Source organism: Lissotriton vulgaris, chromosome 4_1 (assembly GCF_964263255.1).
Source record: "Lissotriton vulgaris chromosome 4_1, aLisVul1.2, whole genome shotgun sequence".
NCBI lineage: Eukaryota > Metazoa > Chordata > Amphibia > Caudata > Salamandridae > Lissotriton > Lissotriton vulgaris.
In genome coordinates, this window is record NC_141691.1 from 1,605,805,062 (window position 1) to 1,605,821,995 (window position 16,934).

Sequence of the window (16,934 nt, forward strand, 5' to 3'; positions counted from 1 at the left end):
GGGAAAGAGATACAGGAGGAAGATAAAACAGGAGACAGAGGAGACACGGGTAAGGAGAAACAGGGAAAAGAAAACAGGAGGCTGATGAGACAGAGGTCAGAGGAGACACATGGAAGGAGAACAAGCGCTGTAGGGGTTGTTCGTAAGTGAGAGAAAAACTAGTTGTTGCCTCAGGCGGGATACAAACAAAACAAGCCCGCGAGTGGAGCGCGCACACGCCACAGACTATTGGTATCTATTACGCACACCAAGCGCGTAATAGACACCAATAGGCCGTGGGAGGAGCAATGCACCCGCCTCTGGCCAATTGTGTGCAGTCTTTTAGAATAAGACACACACAAAGAACAATGGGGTAGCTGAAAAGGAAACTGATTCCTAGGTCAGCTTGATTTCCCTGTTTTTCACTTACTAAAGGTCTCACGATGCGGGAGCACAGCTGCTCAGTGCAACGCAGGCGTGTGACCTAAAAACTGTCTGCCATTGCCAACAGAGTAAACTCTGCTGAGACCAAAACACCTCCAGTAAGGAGTAAAAACACAAAGGCACAGTTCTTTGCTTTATCAACAACAAAAACGAGACGAAGTAATGTATATTTCTGCAGTGGAAGGGTCCATATGGATTTTTATAGAAGGAGTAATACTGCCACAGATACAGACGAATGGCAGTGAGTCTTTGTTAATTCCTGCATCAAGAAGCACACTCATCAAGCGTGGTCTAACTCTCATGCTAAAACCGCACCTGGTATAATACTGGTTTGTGGTATTACCACAGGGAAATACGTTGATTCCCTAGACACCCTTATGGAATGGTGCATTACGTGAGGAAATCTGTGTTCCAGCACTGTTTTTGCAATTGTAAACCCCTAGTTCCAGTCCATTTTCCATGGACAAAGTCCTTCAAGTTTCTTCTGTAGTATTTGTCCCTGTAAAAAGCATGCAATATTACCGCATACAGCAATACTGTAGGAGACGTGATACTATTTTGGATGGACACTTATGATTCTGCCTAAAAGCGGTATATAATCCAAGCTCATGGTGGGTCCCTAAAATGAGGTACTACAGTGTGACCCTTAAAGGGAGTCCTCAAGGAACAAAGAAGTATAGAGTTCTGTTATTCCTTTAATCTGGTTATGGTGCTTTCCTTTTTTCTTGCAGGCTGCTCAGTGCTGGAGAGGTCCCCCCTTTTCCTTAGAACGATGGCTGGTTTGTCAAAGATCTCAGACTCAATTTCCCGGAGATGCTTGCCATTCATCTGTCAAAACTGTTTGCCCAGGCCGCAGTTGCTGCAACCATCTCAGGTGTTATCAACCATTCTACACGAATTGTTCGGTATGTTCAGGATTACTAAAGTGTTCACAGTGGCAATCACTTGCACAACATCTGGTAGAGAGCTCTAGCTGGCCTAACATTTGTGGGTACAAGATGTGTCTACTAGTGTGCATCTAAACACTCTGGTTCACTCCTTCAGACTACTGTATGTAAACTTATCATATATATGTGCAGTTCTTGCAACTAATCTAAATAAATATCTATCCGCCATTGTGTTTAAGATGGATTTTTGCTAATTGCATATTGTTAATTTCTGCTTCCCATTGTTGTGCTGACCTACAATGCGCTGCTGGAACGATAGCCCGGTGTGCACATTTTACCCTGTGAATGAATTCCACACATCTCCATCTGTAGCACTACTCTAGGTAGCTTCAGACTTTCGATCCATAATTTCATTCATTTTGTTATTAACCAGGCGTGTATCCAAAGGAGAATAGTGATCTGGAGGAAAATCTGTACCTATTATTAGTGTCAACCTCAGGTCGCCCATACCCCGGGAGACCAATAAGCAGAGCTCCAATATTATCATAGAATAAACGAGGAAAGCCATGCTCAGCAGATAATACAGGAAAGTGAGAAAAACTAGAGGATGTATAAATAGTAATACAACCTCAGCCTAAAGAGCTAACAAACAAACGTTACAGCATTCCATTAAACATTTAGTAACTGAAAGGTAACACTAACCTGGGTATATTAGGTCTGCCTCCATTTCCAATAACCTTTGTAACGACTTCATGTAGTCATACAGTTCCTCAAACACTGCTGTTCCTTCTCCTAAAATGCAATCTCCGGAAAAAATTGCATTTTCCTCCAGCAAAACCAAAGCCATGTGGTCATCTGTGTGCCCAGGTGTGTACAAAACTCTGTTAATATGAAAGAAAAGTGTGCAAATCATTTATATGCAAGGGAGAATGCATGCATATATTCATACACACTCACCCAGACACGCAAACGCAATCTATTTTTCTTCCTGGCTCTATATCGTTCTTGCTCGGGGGCAAATGCAAACTAGGTAACTTCAGGGACACCAAAGGAGAGGGAGATGTATTGCTCTCACAGGCTAGAATGATACTGAGTGGCTCTCTTCAGGGAAACAACAGCTGGCATGGGTAGGCATGTTTACAGTAAGTCACTGGCTTAGTGTGATGCCGAGGTGAATTTGAATTACCTGTATGCCAATCAGATTTGTTAATGTATTCTTCAGTCTTCATTTTTCTCCCATCCCTGCAGTGATATGGACTCGTTTTGTGATTTATAACATGTATCAGCTGGCACAGCACTGAGCTGCATTTCAGGAGCTGAGGTGCTGTGACACAATATGCAGTGGCCCGAGTTAACACAAAGACATATTGTGACTGTTAGCAGTGATGGGCGCAAGCAACATCAATGAGCTGCAGTGACAGCTAATGGGACGGAGGCAGCCTAATTATGGCAGTGCATCCGTAGGGCCTGCTATTGCTATTGGTGCTAAGCAGGGCCACAGTGGATAAGCCAATATGAACCTGACACATCTGAAGGGAAAAATAACGCATATGAGCATCACATAATAGGTAGGAAGGAGACCATGATTACAGGTTGGCAGAGCAGAATTGCAGGGTAGGTAGGGTGTGTGAATACATTCAGTGTCTATATGCATTTCTAGCTTTTATTTATATTTAAAGTTTTATATAGCGCAACCTTGACCCTAGGGTATCGGAGCACTTTACAGAATGTGCATAGCAACCTTTACAGACAATAAACAAGGAGAATAGTAAATACCACACACCATTGATGCCTTCCACCACCCAGGTACTGCTGAAGCCCCGGCCTAGTTTCAAATGGGTGAGGTTCATACACGTCAACACATCTCTATGACAATAAAAAAACAAAAATATGAAAATGTAAAAGTGCAACCTTCCCTACCCACTTCTATGAAGGACGAGATAAAGTGATTAGAACGTTTTGCACAAAATACTCAGGTTACAAAACCTTGTCTATTAGCCACAATAAGGATAATTGTAAACAGCCCCATAAGTACATAAGTGTTTTCTTTTCTTTTGCGCCTATTCTTCTCCAACAAAGGCCAATACAACACTGACAAACATTTCCAGTTGCTGAAGGATACATTATATGCAACATACAAGCATTACATGACATTTTTGATGCAAACATGTGGGAAGGGTAGCAATAGGATAGAATGTAGCTTTATGTTGTTTTGTTAAACGTTTTACGTTGCATAAAAACATTGTGAAGAAAAACATAATAAACTGCAAATAAAATAAACAAGCATTTGCAATGCAATGGTCTAGGCATCATTAAAGGTAGAGCTATTGGCATTGCTCATGACATTTTTTTTTCTTTAAATCAAAAATAAATGGCATTGTCATTAACATTGCCAATACACAGCACTCTGCACTCAACAGCACACAATGCTCTGCACACTCACTCTGCACTCACTGCTCTGCACACTCACTCTGCACTCACTGCTCTGCACACTCACTCTGCACTCACTGCTCTGCACACTCACTCTGCACTCACTACTCTGCACACTCACTACTCACTACTCTGCACTCACTACTCACTACTCTGCACTCACTACTCTGCACTCACTACTCACTACTCTGCACTCACTACTCTGCACACTCGCTCTGCACTCACTACTCTGCACACTCACTACTCACTACTCTGCACTCACTACTCTGCACTCACTACTCACTACTCTGCACTCACTACTCTGCACTCACTACTCTGCACTCACTACTCTGCACTCACTACTCTGCACTCAGCACTCTGCACTCACTACTCTGCACTCAGCACTCTGCACTCACTACTCTGCACTCACTACTCTGCACTCACTACACTGCACTCACTACACTGCACTCACTACACTGCACTCACTACTCTGCACTCACTACTCTGCACTCACTACTCTGCACTCACTACTCTGCACTCACTACTCTGCACTCACTACTCACTACTCTGCACTCACTACTCTGCACTCACTACTCTGCACTCACTACTCTGCACTCACTACTCTGCACTCACTACTCACTACTCTGCACTCACTACTCTGCACTCACTACTCTGCACTCACTACACTGCACTCACTACTCTGCACTCACTACTCTGCACTCACTACTCTGCACTCACTACTCTGCACTCACTACTCTGCACTCACTACTCTGCACTCTGCACTCTGCACTCACTACTCTGCACTCACTACTCTGCACTCACTACTCTGCACTCACTACTCTGCACTCACTACTCTGCACTCACTACTCTGCACTCACTACTCTGCACTCACTACTCACTACTCTGCACTCACTACTCTGCACTCACTACTCTGCACTCACTACTCTGCACTCACTACTCTGCACTCACTACTCACTACTCTGCACTCACTACTCTGCACTCACTACTCTGCACTCACTACTCTGCACTCACTACTCTGCACTTACTACACTGCACTTACTACACTGCACTCTGCACTCACTACTCTGCACTCACTACTCTGCACTCACTACTCTGCACTCACTACTCACTACTCTGCACTCACTACTCTGCACTCACTACTCTGCACTCACTACTCTGCACTCACTACTCTGCACTCACTACTCACTACTCTGCACTCACTACTCTGCACTCACTACTCTGCACTCACTACTCTGCACTCACTACTCTGCACTTACTACACTGCACTTACTACACTGCACTCTGCACTCACTACTCTGCACTCACTACTCTGCACTCACTACTCTGCACTCACTACTCTGCACTCACTACTCTGCACTCAGCACTCACTACTCAGCACTCACTACTCAGCACTCACTACTCTGCACTCACTACTCTGCACTCACTACTCTGCATTACCACTCTGCACTCACTCTGCACTCATTTAATAGGTCTCACCGTTTTCTGCATACTTCCATACTTCGTCTTTTGTTTGTAAAATTCTGGTACATTTCCTGTTTGTCTCCAATGCCGTCGTTTTGTTTAGTCTGCAAATTCTTCTTTCAAAGATCTTTTAAAAGTTTACATCATAAAAACGTCTCGCAAAACATAATTTCAGGCCGCCTGTCACATTACACAGTAGGAGGCACTTTAAATATAGAATTGAGTATGCCCCCGGAATGCCGCCGCGGCTGCCCCGGAAGTCAGGCACGGTCGCCTGTGACGGGGGCGGGGCCACGTCCAGACCGGAAGAGGAGGCAGGCGGAGTGAAATGCGTCTCGCGCCCGGGGCCGCGCCAGCAGGAGGTTGGGCGCCGCGTGCTGAGCAGAGTCCCCGACATTGGCCAGGTAAGTTCAAAAAAAGGCTGGGGGGGCTTGGTGCACTTGTGTGTGTGTGTGCGTGTATGCTCGTGTGTGTATGTATGCGTGCGACGGTGACGGCGACGGCGGGGGAGGGAGGGAGGGAGGGGGAGGGCCTCGGTGCACTTGTGTGTGTGTGCGCGCGTGTGTGTATGTGTCAGGGGGGGGTGTCTCTGTATGTATGTATGTGCGTGCGTGCATGGGCGCTTGTGTGTGTGTGTATGCGCATGCGTGTGGGGTGCTTGCGCTTCCCAGGAGACAGCGCCTGGCCACAGCGCGCGTTCCAGTTACAAATCGCCTGGAAGGATGCGCGTGGCCAGGACTGTCTCCTGGGAATGATAGTCGCTGACAAAAGATCTCGGCGGAGACGCGCTTCCGCGCGTTGACGCCGAGACCTAAAAATGCAACATTGTGGAGCGAGATTGGAGCAGAAAGTAGCAACATATGTATTTACAAATACTGGGGAAGGGCAGTGTGTGAGAGGAAGAAGGCATCTTCCACTGTTCTGCTCAAGGTAATAGGACATTGAAAGAGACAGCAGAATCAGCATGTCATAATTCTTTTTATTTTTGCTCAAATAGTTTTTAGGTATTGCTGGATATATGGCTCAGTGCTAATAGGTACACCCTAATCACTAATTACCCTACTAGTGTGGATAATGGTCAGTCAACAAAGTTTTCTTGTTGTCACCTAAAAAATGATCACATTTCATAATTCCAAGACAACCTTCAATAATTATGTATTTTTTATGTATAGGATTGTTCATAGACATATCTCCCTGAACAGCATTGCCTCATTATAGATTTCAATTGAGCACATCTGATGCGTGTTCAAACAATACAGATGAACCTCTGATTTCTCAAGACACTGTGACAATTCCTGTGACAATTCTGAAATAAATCTTGCTGCAAATTCACACTAGGAAAAGGAAAACTGGTGCGTCACTGAATGACTGTATCCTTTTATATTATTAGATTATCGCTCCTGACCATGATAGAACCTATCTAACTACTGCCAAATTAATATTCTTCAAACCAAAAAATCCTTAGTGCATGGGACCAATCATTCAAATTTCAATAAAGTACACTTGATCCACTTTCATAAAATCAGAGAAACAACCACGACAAACAACCCTGGGTTCAAAATGAAAGTCTTGTAAGAACCTTTGAGTGAACTATTGGAATTTGTTTGAACTGTAAACTATTAGAAATTGTAGAAACATTTGAACAATCTGTTAAAACGTGTATGTTCGTTGTTAAGAGCCAAGTAGGCATGTCCATATGAGTTAGCTAATGCCTTGCTAGCAGTGACCACATAATGCTTTTTTAAATCCTTGCTTTCTGAGACATGTAGGAATATGGTAAGGAATTATAGATTGTACAAAAGACGAACAAAATCTAGTATTTCTGTCTTCTTATTCGGCTACAGCATCCAGATAGTTTTACAGACAAATTACTTTTTTCTCAGACAGATGTTCAAAATCATTGCCCATGCCTTCTCAAAGAAGAGATTTAAGACATTTCCCTATTCATGAAAGTTTCACAAATACACAAAGTAAATCAAAGGCCTTTCCTTTAACTCTGGTTGTGTGGATTCTCTACAGTGGCAACAATCTACTGCAGCAGGGATATGCAAAATATGCATTTGTAGAACAATCTTTTCTCATTTGTCAGTATCATAACCTTGCCTAGCTACTAGATCAGAGGTCTTCAAACTGGAGGGCGTGCCCTGCTAGGGGGGCCCTAATTGATCACAGGGGGCACCAGCACTGTCCAAGAGTGCTGATAAGTGTTTTTTTTTTACTGAACGAAAACAGAGGGCAGAAGGCCACTTTGTACTTCATATGATGGCAGGGAGTAGGTGTCAAGGGGCGGGGGGGGGGGGGGGGGGCTTTTGAATGATATTTTACACTTTAGTAAGACCTGGCTGACCAGAAGAGCATGTTGACAATCATATTTGATTGCATTTTTAACACTGATATCTGTAATGTTTAAGGATTGTCAATGTTATAGAAGAATTGGGAAAAATAGGTTTTTATTCTGGGCAGGAATTATTATTATTATTATTATTCTTTACACTAGGGGGGCCGCGGCATTAAACATTAAAATGTTTGAAGACTACTTACTGTACTAGATAGTCATTTAGCAAATCACGTGCAAAACTGTACTCTAATTGTGATATGATGTTCTGAAAATTAAACACTTTAATCAGCCATGTGATGAACAACATTTTCATTAAACGGGATTTAACCTGAATGCACGAGTTTACAGACCAATTCCGTTGTTGAAATGGGTGCATTTCTACAGCAATTAGACAACATTGATTTTTCTGCTTATTCATAACAAAAACACAATCTGTAGCTCAACATAATGGATGAAAGTCAAAAGAATAGCCAGGGATTTCCAATGTGGACACCTGAAGCATACAATTCATTCAGACATGTGTCCGCCTACTTGATAAACTGTCTCCAATGAACTTGCAAATATCTCTTCTCTGGGCAACAATAGGTTACAATTGGGGATGGCAGAGGGCAACCTCCAAGATGGCTGCTTTCAATAAACCTGCTCCTTCTTCACCAACCAAAATATGAGACGACTAATCTGGAGAGACAGGCTACGTGTGAAGGAACAGTATGGAGAAGCTTTCTGCCTTATATGGAACTGCACAAGGGCATAGGTAAAGTCTATGCTGTGGAGCCCTTCCACTGCTGTAACTGGACGTCCTGATGACTCTGGGGCAACAGGGACCCAAGGGTGCTCGGCCAGTTGTGTGCAACTTTTGCTTCTCTCCAATTTTTGCCCTTTCGCATCCTTGGACATTTCTTGGTGATTACTCTGCTTCCAGCTGAACTGCGAGCCTGTGTGGATTTTCAAGCTCTCTGTTTACCTGTAGAGCATGAGAACAAGTTCCCTGTGATGAGCAGCACCACCGGCTGTGAGCACTTATGTCTTCTGCACTTTTGGTCCTAGTTGGCCTGCTGTGATTCAGGGTGTCGGACTCAGAGATGTGGAGAGTAGAGCCACAGCTCCGTGGGACTAGAGCTGCTTTCCTTGCTGCTTGGTACCCACCACTTTAGATATGCTGTATTTATTTGAGTTAAATGTGATTGCTTTGTGCGAGTGGACACAAGAAGTTGCTGTCTGATATGTGCTAAAGATACCTGCCAACGGATGTGGGTTGGCATAAGGTCTCTGGGAATCCGGTTACCATGCTCTACGAGCCCCCTTGATCACTTATTAAATGCAGAGTAATTGAGTTGTTGTTTCAGGTGTCTGCATGTTGATTATAATCACACAAAAACATGCTACATAGGTTAGCTGCAATACTCACTACTGGTGCACTAGGTAAACAGGAAAATCAACATCCAAAATAAGATTTCCATGATGAAGACTCTACATTGAATCACAGCATGTATGTGAATCAAGGAAAGCACTATACAGTAGCCTCAAGCTTAAATTGAGGACCTTCAAGGGTGCTTGTGTAGAGGTAGCATATCCAATTTAGCATTACTAGCTGACCCACAGTGATAATATGTGTGCATTTTAAAATATATCTTGTGGATGAGGCCCTGCGAAATCAATAACAATCTGCAGTTGTCAGTGGAGTGGGTGGTATGAGAGTTTGCTGCAGGTCCTCCAGCTGTTACTCGTAGCTCCGTTACTGAAAGATTCACCAGCTACAAAGACTGCAAACTTACTTCGGGGAAATAGGAGACATTATTCATCAGCCAGCCAGGTCAGCAAATGTCCTTATTTCACTAAAACAGCAAAGACAGCCATGAAGCCCTTGGGTGTTAATAATAATGTTTTCTATCTCCCCCGGATGAAATATGACTTGCTTTATCCTGCAAAGTTCAATGATATTCAACAGAAGGCCAAAGTTGTCGAAACAGATTAAGTTTAGTTTTATAAAGCGGGTGAATGCCCAAAGGCGTCTTGGCACTAGCGAACTTTCAGAAACAAAAACAGGTACTTAGACGAGCTACTTTGAAAAAGACAGGTTTGAAGTCAATTTCTAAAGAGGATCAAGTTGGACTGAGTTTTTTGTGCATCGGTAACTTGTTCCATGCTTTTCCAGTGGACCGTAATAAGCTCTTCCGCCCCAGAGAGCTTTTTTGAACCTTGGGACCTTTATCTTCTTTGTAAATGAGGAGCATAGTGTTCTGTTGGAACCATACCAGCAGAAACTTGACTTTGAGTATTCTGGTCGTGAGCCATGCAGTGCTTTATGACTCACTCAAAGAGCCTTAAAGGTGACTATTTTTTTCCTGGCAGCCAGTGTAGATCAACAATTGACTGTGAAGCAGACTGAAATTTAGGGATGTTTAATAACAGCCGGGTAGTTGCATTTTGTAGAATTCGAAGTTTATCCAGGACTCGCCATTGTAGACCCTATACACAGCATTACAGTGATTGATTCTACATAGTAGATGGGCAGCAATTACAATCCTAAATTCAAAGGGGATAAAGAGAAACATTTTCCTCACGGTTTTCAAAAGATAAAAATGTGTTGAAGTGACTTGACTGATGTGGTCTGTAAAGGTGAGCTTGTTGGTGAGAGATTCCAAGGTTTTGAACTTTCCTGACTGGACAGGGCAGATTGACTAGATCCGGAGGCCGCCACATGGGGGACCAGAGTAAAGTATTGTGACTAAATTGAAGAACCTCCGTTTTCCCCGAGTTGAGTTTAAGACAGTTTTTCTTCATTCATTTTCTCACCTCCTACAGACAATTGCAAAGCATGTGCTACCTTCAGCAGGTCAGTGGAAATGAAGGCCGCTATCTAGGTGTCATTGTCATAGGACACTATTGAGAACCCAAATAATTGCATTACCTTTGCCAGGGGGGTAACATAGACATTTAACAATTCGGGGCTTAATGCTGTGCCCTGAGGGACCCCACACAAAAGAGAAATGGCTTAGAGGCAACATTACTAAGAGTGACTGATTGCTTTTGACCCGCTAGAAAAGATCCTAACATAGTCAGGGCAGAATCGCTGATTCCAATACTCTTCAAGCGGGCCAACAGTACATTAAAAATTGACAATGTCAAAAGCAGCCGACAAATCTAAAAGGCCTTGCCACCGTTGTCAATTATTTTTTTGACCCCCTCAGTAGGTACAATCAAAGCAGATTACATGCTGTGACTACCTCTAATACTATGCTGAGATGCATTGAGCAATTGTTTATAAGTAAGGAAGGATGACAGTCCTGCATTCATAGGTTTCCCAGCTATTTTGACAGGAAACTGAAGTAGTGAGATAGGGCTATACCTACTAAAGTCTAGGGGTGGTTAAATGAGGGTTTCTTTGTCAAATAAATGCTTAATGCCTTTTCCAGGTTGCATGGAAGTATCCAGATTTGAGGATGTTATTTAAGAGTATGGTAAGATGTAGGGCTATTGTCCTTGCTACCAGATGCAGTATTTTAGGAGGGCAATGATCATTAGGAGCACCACATTTAGTTGCTTCAATTATTTTATTTACCAGCTCAACTAACAGAGGGGAACACTCTGTGAGATGTTCTTGTGTGGAGACAGGACCATCTGGCTAGACTCTATCTGAAATTCCTTGCAAATTTAAAAAGACTTGGTTGTAAACCCCATTTACCTTATGTGGAAAGTAGTCAGCTAGCTTATCACAGAAGGCTTGATTATGGCTAGTGGTGATTTTATTGTTGATGTTTACTGAAGAAATGACCTTATTGAAAAGCTCTTTGGCCAAGTTTTTAGCAGTAGGTTATCCAAAAAAGAATTACATTTCTCTGCCATAACCAAGGCTTTATACTATACACTGTTTGTATCTGTCTCTCTTCTGGGACTTATATGTTTTCCTCCATATTTGTTCTTGTCTTCTGCATTTATTTTTGTAGTTTTAGTTTTGCCGAAACCCATGGGGCAGATGGTTTATCTCTATGATTTTGTACATTAGTAGCAGCACTAGCTGCCCAACAGCATTTTCAAACCAGGTTGAGTAGTAGGTAGCCACTGCATCTAAATCTTTATCCAGATTTGGTGGAAATTTTGATAGGTTTCCTTTCAACTTGTTGCAATCAATTTTGTGCCAGGGTCAGGATTGAATAGTTTGTCGGGTTTTGTTTTTTAATATTGGCTCAACCGGCAACTCCATTGTGAAGGAAATAGCTTTGCGGTCGACCATGTCAGCGACTAGGAATAGGTAAATGAAAGTGTGGGGTTGTTAGTAAAAATGTCTTCAGAATCTGAGTGGCAATACGAAGCATTTGTACAAGCTCAAAGCGTAGCATGTGATTAAGTAGTAGTTCAGTATCCTTATCCGTAAGGCTTCTAGATAGAAATTTAAATCACCAAGAATCACAATATTCGACAAATGGGAGCAAGTTTCCAAAAGAAAACGTAATGATTGCAAGAAGTTGGCTCTAGACCCCGGGGGGCGGTAATTAGAATTGCATTCCATACAATATTCTTGGATATTAGATATTTAAACATATGTGCTTCACATTTTAATGTTGTGATTGGTTCAAATCTCATCTCTAGATAATTGCGGTATATGACAACCAAGTCTCCTCCAGGATTTTGAGGACAATCTAATTTAAATAAAGAATATCCTGCTGGAATGGCAACTACTACGTCTGGGCCTGAAGTCTGGTCAGCCCAAGTTTCTGTAATAAAAACTATCTCAGGCTGATGATTTTCTGTGAGGTCAGCCAGTCCATATTTATGTTTAATGATAGAAAAGGCGTTAATTAGCATACAGATTGCCTCTTCTTTACAACTTTCCTAGCAGGATAAGGTGCTTCCTAATCTAATATAATGGGTAAACAGTTAAATGCATGTAGGTAATTCTTGAGAGTAAAACTACAGTGGCTGAAGGTAAAGCATTCTTGACTCCAAGCTAAGCTGAGGTCAAACGCCATCTCATGGGAACTCTTAGCTAGAATGTCTACGGCTAGCGCCTCTTCCTGGGAGTACCTGATATATGGATTATTGAAGAGAGGCAATCTGATTAGGGGTTTTTGCCCTCAGCACTGTCTGGGAACGGACGGGCGGGGACGGCTTGCCATTGGTGTGCCTCTGGCGCATCTTCACTTCCATCCTGCTCAAATTGAAGCAGGAGCATGCAGAAGAGTGCCGCCCCACTCACCTCCAACACTGGAGTTGGGTAGCAATGTCGTCGTGGTGAGACTACACTGCTGCCACAAAAAACACAACAGAAAAATGCACTGAATACGCCACACCATTTTTCTTCAAAGGCCCCCAAAAAACAGCTTAGAAGCAGGAGCGTGAGGAAGAATGCTGCCCCGACCCCTTCCAACACTGGAGCGCGGAAGTGTTAGTGGTGGGACTACACCGCTGCCTTTTAAAACACCACAGAATAGTGTAGTAACACTGCACAGAATGCGCCACAAAAGTTCACTTTATAGGCCCCCCTAAAACAGCCTTGCACCACTCTATAAAGGTAAAGTTATCAGAGCAAGCTTCAAAAATTATTAAAAAAGTCAAAGAGAAACAGCGAAAATTGCGCCTTACACTTCGCTATGTAGCACATTAGCAATCGAGTTCTTGGATCACCATTTCTCCAACAAACACAATACGCCAACAGTGAAAGACATGACAGGGGAGCAAACCACAGCCTGTTTGGGGATCACAGTATGAGTTGGGAGTAGAATGGCAATATTTTTGTTGCTCATGCTTTTGTATTCATAATATAGTGTTCATGTGTTCATTGCTTTTGGAGTTAGTGAACTGCATGTGTAGGGCTACTCACACATATGTATCGCGTGCCATCTCTTAAAACATGATGTCCAAAGTTACGCTTGTTGCCTGGGTTGATATAGTCACAGGAAGTCACTTATGCCTTCATGTCTGATAATATTTTAAGGTTACACACTTCACTTCTCAATATGAGATCCCTGGAGGGCAACTGTAGATATAGCATGTACACCAAGAACAACTTGATCTGTTTGTGGTACAATCTTAAGGGAGACCACCACTCATCAGCCCTATGTTGTACAGTAATAGGCGCAGTATGGGACCATGGATTATATCACTGTATATATTTTATTTACTGTATATTGTAAAATGGCAATAAAGATAAATTAAAAAAATACAAAAAGGAGGCCACCACTCCCTCTATTTTAAGGAACCGGAAACTCAAAGACCTAAAAACTGTGCACTCACATTGCATTTGATTAGCCAAGTCCTTATTCAAATCAAACTTTCTTTTTTTAAATCATCGTCAATATTCTTATAGTTTTAAATTTTCAATTAATATGCTATGTATCCCATTACATTTCGAGTTCCCTAACAACTAATGTGTCTATAAATCAAAGCCAGCACCTCCAAACACTCACAGTTATTATGCCTGATGACGGTCCTTTCATATTAAACAAACTTTATTCAAATTATACTCTTTGAGTCGAGGATCACAAAGAGAGGGCTCTAAGATATGGGAGGTGTTGGGAAATTAAGAATAGAATTAGTATTGTTAATATATTCATTATTATTCATTAACTGTCTGCATTTGTCACAGACTTTTCAAAATGTAATCCAATTTATAGGTTTTTCGAGAACAGTAAGAGCTATATTTTACGGATATACAATTTTCAATGATATGATATTCGTAGAGTACAATAAAATTGGCTGAATTTAATGATCAAAATGGATAAGAGAGTTGTGATATACAGTAATGGGGGGACATTAAAGTCTGTTAAGTCATTGAAATAGATGAAAAACTTGGTGGGATACATCCAAAATGTGAACAGTAAAGTTTTGGGTGGATGCACAGCTGTTTGACTTTGTGGGTTTATTTGGATTAGGTTCACCGTAGGTGGCGTTATTACCCCTAAAAACGCCTTAGTAACTGTCGAAAACGTGATTCCAGTGGGTCACTGGGACCATCCCTTTGGGAACACTTTTTCTCCTCTTGGATAATCAGAGGATTCCACACAGTTTAGTTCATAATTTTGCTTGATTTATTTGTAAACTTTTTCTTTTCCAACAAAAAATTCATTTGAACATATTGAGTTCCTTTTGAGTAGTTTCACATTTGCATCAATAAGGCATCATTATTATATATCGTATCCAATGCATTTCGGGCTGCACTTCCAGCCCTTCATCAGGGACTAACACTGTTGAGAAAAATATATAAATACCACTTATTCCTGAACGTAAAGCATGTCTTCATGTGACATGAAATAACTAACAATAGAAAACAGATTGCACTAACCCAAACATATTCGTCTGTTTATCATGTTTCAATGTCATGTAACGAACAGAAAACAGTCAAATAAAAAATAAAAATGCAGTGGAACGACTTACATGCCTGTCTTTATGTATTCTGTGTTGGAACGCTGGATATGGATGAAAGAAAGGGGGGGGGGGGGAAGAATTAGCGTTTGCTAACTGGGTGTAACCGTTGGGTACTAAGCAAAGTTAAATAGCTTAGGTTTGGGCACACTAACCTGTAGTTTAAAGAACATGGGTCCGAATTACCGCTACGCTGGTTCATTCTGATTCATTGCGACTTCGGCAACAATGTTGCCGCTGTGTTTGTGCTTTCAAAAACCGATCGCGGTCACATGATCGCTAGTAACTAAAAACAAGACTGTGGTGTAACCGGCTTGTATTGGACCTCTTCTTCAGGATCTGCCTGTGACTTCTATTAGAGTCGATGATATTTAATAAAGTGTTGTCAACCAGTGAAATAAAATGAAACATGGTAACATGAACTAAAATAACATAACATATTAGGTGTCTGATAGCAGTCGCGAACCTAAGTTTAGTGAAAAAAGAGAGAACAATGGTGTGACTTAGTGTGATGAGCTATATCATGGTCACATCGTACATGTTGTGGGGTGTGTGTATCACAGTGTGAATAAACACAGTTGTACCAAATAGAGGCACTGGAGCAAGTTTACAAGTAACATGAGAATTCTGTCCTTTCATTGAGTCCGTGTGGTTTCTGTGTACACAATCTATATATCCATGAATTTTCTCTTTGTAGTAAATATTTGGTGTTGTCTCTACCTTCAATCTTTTTGAAACTTTCCAAAATTAGAAATTTTAGTTGTGCAATATTGTGCTTTTCTTCCATGAAATGCATTGCAACTGTGGATTTCACATTCTTTAGGCGTATGTTGGACTTATGTTCTGTGATTCTCACTTTAATGCGTCTTTCCAATGTATAATTTGCCACAGGGGCATTTTAGTGCGTATATTACATTGGATGAATCACAAGTTGCATTAACTCTGAGCTTGATTTCCTGTCCTTTCATAGGGTGATTGTAATAACATTGTAAAAGGTAATAAAATCAATGTCCACAATTGTGGCATGGTTTGGTTCCTCTGAAGATTTCAGATGTGGCAGTTTGCTGTTGAATCATTTCACCTATATTTTTGGTTCTGGTGATAGCAAATAACGGTGGGTCTTTAAAACAGTTGTTGAAGTCAGGTTCCAGAGTTAGCATTCGCCAATGTTTAAGTATGGTCTTTTTAAATTTGTTGCTCGATGTTGAAAATTTGGATATGGCAACTATCCTAGTTTGCTCTCTTGTCTGACTTGGTTGTAATAGTGTTCTTCTGTCAATTTATGCGAGCTTTTGTTTAGATTCCTCCATGATGTGTATTGGATATCCTCTTTGTTTGAACTTATTTTCTATTTCTGTTATCCTTTTTTGCATCAAGGTCGGTTCGGACGTGATTCTTTTTATTCTGGCCATTTGTGAAAAAGGTAAAAATCTCTTGAGATTGTAGTCATGGAAGCTACTATAATGTAGCATGTTGTTCTGTCTGTACTTCTAATATGAAGGTCAGTTTCCAGTCTTTTGTTTGTGAGATTAACTTTAACATCCAAGAATGTGATGGTGGTGTTTGACATTTCCCACGTTAGTTGGATTCTTTCATCAATTCCATTGAACTCTGTCAAAGCTTTGTGTAGTTCATCTTTGGAGCTTGACCAAATTATAAAGATATCATCAATGTATCGGATGAAAAGTTTTAAGTTTTTGCGCCACTGTGCTTTGGAAAGTATGTACTTTTCTTCATAATACTTCATAAAGAGATTTGCATATACCGGCGCTGCCGAATTGCCCATGGCAGTGCCAACCAGTTGTAAATACCATTTGACATTGTGCTTGACATAGCTTTGATATAAGGAGAAGAGCATTAATTCCATTAGAAATGTTTGAAAGGTCACATCCAGGTCTGTGCTCATTAGAGCTTTTTCTATTGCCTCAATACCCATGGAGTGGGGTATGCTAGTATATAGTGAACGTACATCTGCTGTACATAATGTTATTTGTTCATCTGGTTCGATTTTGATTGTTTCTAGTCTTAATAAG

General features: G+C 41.5%; 1 protein-coding gene across 1 annotated transcript in view; it reads right to left on the minus strand.

Moving 5' to 3' along the window:
* Positions 1-16,934, minus strand: part of LACTB2 (lactamase beta 2) — a 191,315-nt gene that overhangs the window by 115,114 nt on the left and 59,267 nt on the right. Inside the window, exon 4 of the mRNA XM_086965862.1 lies at positions 2,013-2,191. Within this exon, the coding sequence (XP_086821988.1) occupies positions 2,013-2,191 (179 nt within the window). The remainder of the gene's footprint in view (positions 1-2,012; positions 2,192-16,934) is intronic.